Here is a 6,357-nt window from a genome sequence, read left to right as displayed (position 1 = left end):
CACCCCAAACCCTAGCCGCCACCGTCACAGATCTCTCGTTCCACCTCTTCACCGCCGTCGGAGGACGCTGCAGGCGAAGCGGCCGACGATGGCGGTGGGGACCTTGCTCGCGGCATGGGTGGCCCGCAGGCATGGCGGTGAGCTTCTCAGGGACAGCGACGTTGGCACAACGGCGTTGGTGATCAGATCTGACATGGACAGCTCTGGCTGTCCGCTTCATCGTCGGCAGGGTCATGGGTTCTTGGGCGCGGCGCAGCGAGCATGTGTGGCGGCTGTTCTTCAGATCTGCTGGGAGTTGCGCTGGCCTGCACGGCAGAGGATGGCGGCGGCGATCCTCGGCTTCTGCAGTGCTACTGGTCCGGGCGTGTGGTTCCTACGCTCCAGATCCGTGCTGGCGGGGTGTGCATGGACCGCAGTGGCTGGATCTAGGCAAGGGCACAAGGCGGGCTGGACGTGGAGTTGTTGCTGTTGATGGTTGTTCCGGTCTAGTACACATCCACCTCCTGGAATTCACGCGAGTGCTATCTGAAGGCTAGCTTTGCACTTCAGTGCATCGGGCTAGCAGAATCTTCGCCGTCCTCTTGAACTGCATGACACCTGAAGAAATTGGTTCAGCCCTGTGTTGCTCTTCGTGACTCGAGCGGTGCGTGCATGCTGACGCCCCCAGCCCCCTCTCCTCCATGCATCCTGTCCTCGTCGCTAACTGTGTTCGTTGGGCAAAGCCCTCGCGGTGGTTGGCGGCAGGCTGCCGCATTGACGACGTTCACCATGGTTGCACATGGGAAAGAAGCGTCGGTTCTGGTGGGTCTGTGTACCGCGTTGGTGACCTCGCTATGAATTGCAGGGGCCATCGGAAGGTTCTTGTGAGGGTTTCACTCTGTAGACCCGGTGGTTGGCTTTGGCGATGAAAGACAAACTATGGACGATGGCTTGGTGCAAAGGGGAGGTTGTGTAGCCGCGGCGATTACACATCACATTGCATGTAGCTATTGGGATCGAGAAAAAGTGGTGGCGACAACAAATGGCCGACGTTAATGGTGGTGCTACTTGAGCACCCGGTCTTGAGCTCTGGGGTGAAAGCCTAGGTTTGACCCGAGTTGGTTATATCTGGCAATGGCGATGTTTTTACGTCGTTACCTTGTTGAAGGCATTGCTCGGATATGCTTAGACGGGTTCTTTAGGGTGAAAACCTAGATTCTGGTCTTAGGTGGTTGGATCCGGTAATGGCGGCGCTTGAGCACCACTCCCTTCCCGAAGGCGTTGCTGTTGAAGAACCTCCTCGTTCATGTGGTGTCATGAGAAGGTTGGTGCAGATATGGTCATTGTTTTAGTTTATTGATCGTGGATCTAATCGGTTTTTTTCTCGCCGTGCATAGCTTTGGTCTTATATGACCTTGCTATTTGTTGGCGTGTTTTATGTGTGTGTGTGTCGGTGTTGGCTGTGTGCATCCTAATTACGCAGAGGCCGGGTGTGTGTTCATTATGTTTGTATCCTCTTGATGCTCCATTTTAAGCAATAAAATGCACCCTCTATCGAAAATGAATAACTCATGCAGCAACCGACAATATTTCATTCGATGGCTCACCACTTCACAATATGAAATACAACTCTCCCAGTAAGAAAATGATACTAGTATGTAGCACATGTTTAGCAGACTTCGTTTGGAGGATCTCCCCTGGAATACATGGAAAAAGAATCAGACCACCATGAGCTTGCTCTTGGAAGCATTCTAGTAAGAACAACACTCACCATACTCTGTGAATCTATGACTTACTTTGATTAGTTAATTCCAGCGAAAGCCAAAGTGGCTACCAAGTTGCATTCCGCGTTGTCCTTTTTTTCCAGGGAAAGTTACATTTCACATTGTCTGTTGTTGTTTGGGTTTATTTGCACCAACATCTAATGCTTGGAAACAACTGTAGAAAATGATCTCCACAAATGTAACAATGTCTACGTAGTGCCCAGTTCTCATCTGCTGAAGCTAGCTAGTAAACTAGAGCTCACAAGAATGCAGAAGCCAAGCGTGGACGAGCAGCCTCTGCTCGGACCCGTGGAGAGGAGCGAGCATGTGGCGGCGTTGGAGGAGGCGAAGCGACTGCTGCGGCTGGCCGGGCCTCTGGCAGCGGGCGGCATCCTCCGGTCCGCGCTCCAGCTGGTGTCCGTGATGTTCGTGGGCCACCTTGGTGAGCTTCCCCTCGCCGGAGCCTCGCTCGCCACCTCCCTCGCGAACGTCACCGGCTTCAGCTTGCTGGTGGGCATGTCGAGCGCCCTGGACACGCTGTGCGGACAGGCGTTCGGCGCACGGCAGTACCACCTCCTCGGCCTCTACAAGCAACGGGCGATGGTAGTGCTGGCGCTCGCCTGCGTCCCCATCGCCCTCGTCTGGTCCAACACCACCCGGATCCTCCTGCTCCTCGGCCAGGACCCGGCCATCGCTGCAGAGGCCGGCTCCTACGCGCGGTGGCTCCTCCCGGCCCTCGTCCCGTACGTCCCTCTTGTGTGCCACATCCGGTTCTTGCAGACGCAGAGCATCGTCGTGCCGGTCATGGTCAGCTCCGCCGTCACGGCACTGAACCACATCCTCATCTGCTGGGCGCTGGTGCACAAGTTGGGCATGGGGAGCAAAGGCGCGGCGCTGGCCAGCACCGTCTCCTACTCCACGAACCTGGCCATACTGTGCCTGTACACGAGGCTCTCCAGCGCCTGCAAGAGGACGTGGACTGGGTTCTCCATGGAGGCCTTCAAGGAGCTGCGCCAGTTCGCCGAGCTCGCCGTGCCGTCCGCCATGATGGTTTGGTGAGACGAGTCTTCCTGTTGTATCATCTCAACGTATGCATTTTAATTTGGGAAATGAGAAATTACTTATTTTTTGAAATGTGCAGCTTGGAATGGTGGTCGTTTGAACTGCTTGTGCTGCTGTCTGGTCTTCTGCCTAATCCTAAGCTCGAAACCTCGGTATTGTCGATATGGTAATCGAATCAAGACCACTTTTTGCAATACACAATTCACCAATTTATCTTTTCTAAGTTGTTCATTACTGGATTCTGCAGTCTTAATACGGGCGCTCTTATGTTCACGGTGCCATCCGGTCTCTGCGCAGCCATAAGGTGCCGTGAAACTCACAAACAAAATGTGGAATGCTGTATACATATATGCTAATTGGTGTCTCTACTTTTCCTGCATATAAAATACAGCACACGCGTTTCCAACGAACTTGGTGCTGGTAGGCCTCAGGTAGCGAGGCTGGCAACTAGAGTGGTCATATGCATGGCCATGTTTGCAGGCTCAGTAATCTCCATCACAATGATTTTGCTACGCAAATCTTGGGGTTACATGTACAGCAACGAGGAGGAAGTCGTTACATATATTGCCAGGATGATACCTGTCCTCGGGGTATCTTTCTTCATTGACGGAATCCACACTTCTCTTTCAGGTATCATGTGTGAAATTCCCACATTTCCACGTATTTACTACAACCGGGAACATTATGACATGATTTTTTCTCTGGACATCACAGGTGTGCTATATGGATGTGGTGAGCAGAAGATTGGTGCACGGGTTAATCTCGCCGCGTTCTACTTGGCAGGCATCCCCTTGGCTGTGTTGCTTGCATTCATCCTGCATTTGAATGGAATGGTATGTGCTATATGCCAGCATGAATTTAACATTTCACTGCCCACATGAATAGAGCATGCCTGAAATAACGAAAATGTTGTGGTTCCAATAGGGGCTTTGGCTTGGCATCGTTTGCGGCAGCCTCACTAAGCTTGTGTTGCTTGTGTGGATCGTACATTCCATAAACTGGGAGAATGAGGTAAAAGCTTGCAATTTGCACAGCACCATAAAATTTTCCTCTGGACAGCAATACTTGACCCCTCTTTATTTGATTTCAGTCAATTAAAGCAAAAGACATGGTGCTAGAAACTTCTCCCGGTTGCATGAAGAACCTTTCGGCGGACCGGAAACTGATTAGTATTGTTATATTTGTATCTAGGCCATTCTCCCATTTTGAAAAAAAAATTGTATGCACATTTAGGGATGTATATTACATATGGGTGTGTCTAGGGCACATCTAGATGTGCTCTAGTTATTGCACATCTAAGTGAGTGAATCAAGTATAAAGAGAAAAAGAAAAAAGAGAAAGAAAATATTCACACGAATCTCAATGTAAGATCAATGGCATATAATTTAGATGTGCAATACTTATAGCACATCTAGATGTGCTTTAGCAAAACTAATCTATAAACTTTCATGATGAAATACATCCTGCCATGTGGTAAACAAAAAAATCATGATGTTTTTTGTTCTAAATCAAAATGTATGTTATCATGAAAATTTTCAGAGATGATGTATACAACACTATATAGTGTGTATGTTTCAGATTTTTTTGAAACTTTAGAGTTGACTCTTGAAATTTTCAAGTTCTATCTAGCTCCGTATCAAAATCCACACATCGTTTATTGTCTATCGAGTGTTTCATTCGCGTGGAATATATACTTGTAGTTGGATGTGCAGAACGTTTTTTATGGAGGAATCACATAATGTCACAAGCCGATAGTTCAACAATTTTTGTTACTGAAGCTTAGATCAACAAGCAATTGAAATAGACCAACATGCAGATTCAAGATACAAGAAGTGACTCCCTCCATCTCATAATGTAAGATCTGGGACAGAGGGACTACTTTTTTGATTAACAAATACAAGAACATAATTTCTTTTTGATAAAAACAAGAACTTAATTCCAAGTTCTAGAAATTATAATAATTTTAATTACCAATTTGATCGCCTCAACTAATTAAGTAATAGTATTTGTTTTTACGAAGAATGGATTTTATTGACTCAAAATGAAGCATCGTGGGGATACAAACCAAATGACCAGTATGCGCGCGCGCACACACACAGTCCGTCATCAACACTATTGAATTCCGTGGCCTGTCCAGCTCAATCAACTTCCATCATGACTGGAGCAATGCATTTAGTTCTACAACACATTATTTATCGCTGGCGACCCCAAAGACTCCATTGCATGGGAGATGGAGTGGATGACAGAGACGAGTAGAATCCAAACCTCTGTATACAACTTTATGAGGTGCTTAAATTTTCCTAGCCCCGACATAAGTAGATATGAAATGCGGTTGCGGATGCTGAATGAAGTGACTCTGAGGAAGTAAGCCTACTCATGGACCTGGCCAAAGTTGGTGATGTAGTTGCAGAATTGTCTCGCATTACAGACATGGAATTGTTTAATCTCGCTTTCAATTCGATCATGTCCATGATGCTGTGCCCGAAGAGAGACAAACACAATGCAATTGAAGGTGTTATGAGGAATTTGCTTGTTCATCTCGCAAGCAAAAAAACCTTTGATCTTGTAGATTTCATCATTTCAAAATTGATGCTTTGTGCCTCAGATCCATTTATTCCAAAGCCTTTTGGACCAGGGATTCAATTTTTTGTCGACGTAGATCTCCAACGGCCATACAAGACTGACTCCAGCCTTGAGTATCTCCTTACACCTGTTCGAGGTCCTCCACCTACTCGCAGCATGGATAAAGGAAAAGTTATCGTGGACACCAGTAAAGCCCATCAAATAGTGTGAGGAACGGTCTACAACACTTCACCTTAGGGCATGTACAATGGTTGATAAAATAGTTTTATCTTAAGTCTTGCATGTAATTTAGAGATGACAAAAAAATTGTCTACAATAGGTCATCTCTTAGCTCTATCTTTAAAAAATAGTTATTTCTAAAAAGGTGATGAGACATATTGTATTTAAGAGAAGACAAACATTTTCTCATTAGTTCTCTCTCCTTCACCTTATTATTTATTCTGCGTGACACTCCTAAGATAGCACCATTGTACATGCCCTCGTAATTGAGGGCCCTAACTTTAAAGATGCAAAGTGGTGGTCAAGAAAGAGGACGAAAACAAACGGAAAAGAAAGGGCGGGTAAAAACTGGCGGTAGAGAAACACGGCAAGAATTAGTGAGAAAGACAGGGGAAAGAACTAAAATATAATAAATAAACACAAATGAAAGGGAAAAGGGAAAATATTTGTGCACTAAAAATGGAAGAATATTCCGGTAGAGTCTAGATATATCCATTCTATCCATTTCCGTAACAAGTAATTTGGGACGAAAAGAGTGTTTATTACCGGGTGCTCGGCAAATGTCGACCATATATAATTTAAAAAGTGCAAAAATAGGCTGAGGACTTTTCAATGAACACTCGACATACAACGCCCGCCTTCATGGAGTTGTTAAAGGCAATGGGTAGGTAGACGTGGCACCGGGTTTGCGGTGCCCTCTGTGTTTTACGAGTGTCTTTCGCGTCCTTTGCTGAGCAATCTCTATATGGCG

At 46.7% G+C, this 6,357-nt stretch overlaps 1 protein-coding gene across 1 annotated transcript in view; it reads left to right on the top strand.

Annotated features, from left to right (window-relative positions):
* The first annotated feature begins 2,003 nt into the window (after window positions 1-2,003).
* LOC119333940 (protein DETOXIFICATION 16-like) overlaps window positions 2,004-6,357 on the top strand; it is a 5,965-nt gene continuing 1,611 nt past the window's right edge. The window contains exons 1-7 of the mRNA XM_037606652.1: window positions 2,004-2,797; window positions 2,884-2,970; window positions 3,052-3,108; window positions 3,196-3,434; window positions 3,519-3,637; window positions 3,729-3,815; window positions 3,895-4,056. Of these exons, the coding sequence (XP_037462549.1) occupies window positions 2,010-2,797; window positions 2,884-2,970; window positions 3,052-3,108; window positions 3,196-3,434; window positions 3,519-3,637; window positions 3,729-3,815; window positions 3,895-4,056 (1,539 nt within the window). The 5' untranslated portion in view covers window positions 2,004-2,009. The remainder of the gene's footprint in view (window positions 2,798-2,883; window positions 2,971-3,051; window positions 3,109-3,195; window positions 3,435-3,518; window positions 3,638-3,728; window positions 3,816-3,894; window positions 4,057-6,357) is intronic.

Source organism: Triticum dicoccoides, chromosome 7A (genome assembly GCF_002162155.2).
Source record: "Triticum dicoccoides isolate Atlit2015 ecotype Zavitan chromosome 7A, WEW_v2.0, whole genome shotgun sequence".
Taxonomy (NCBI): Eukaryota; Viridiplantae; Streptophyta; class Magnoliopsida; order Poales; family Poaceae; genus Triticum; species Triticum dicoccoides.
Note: the sequence above shows the minus strand (reverse complement) of the source record. Positions and strands in the feature narration are given on the sequence as shown.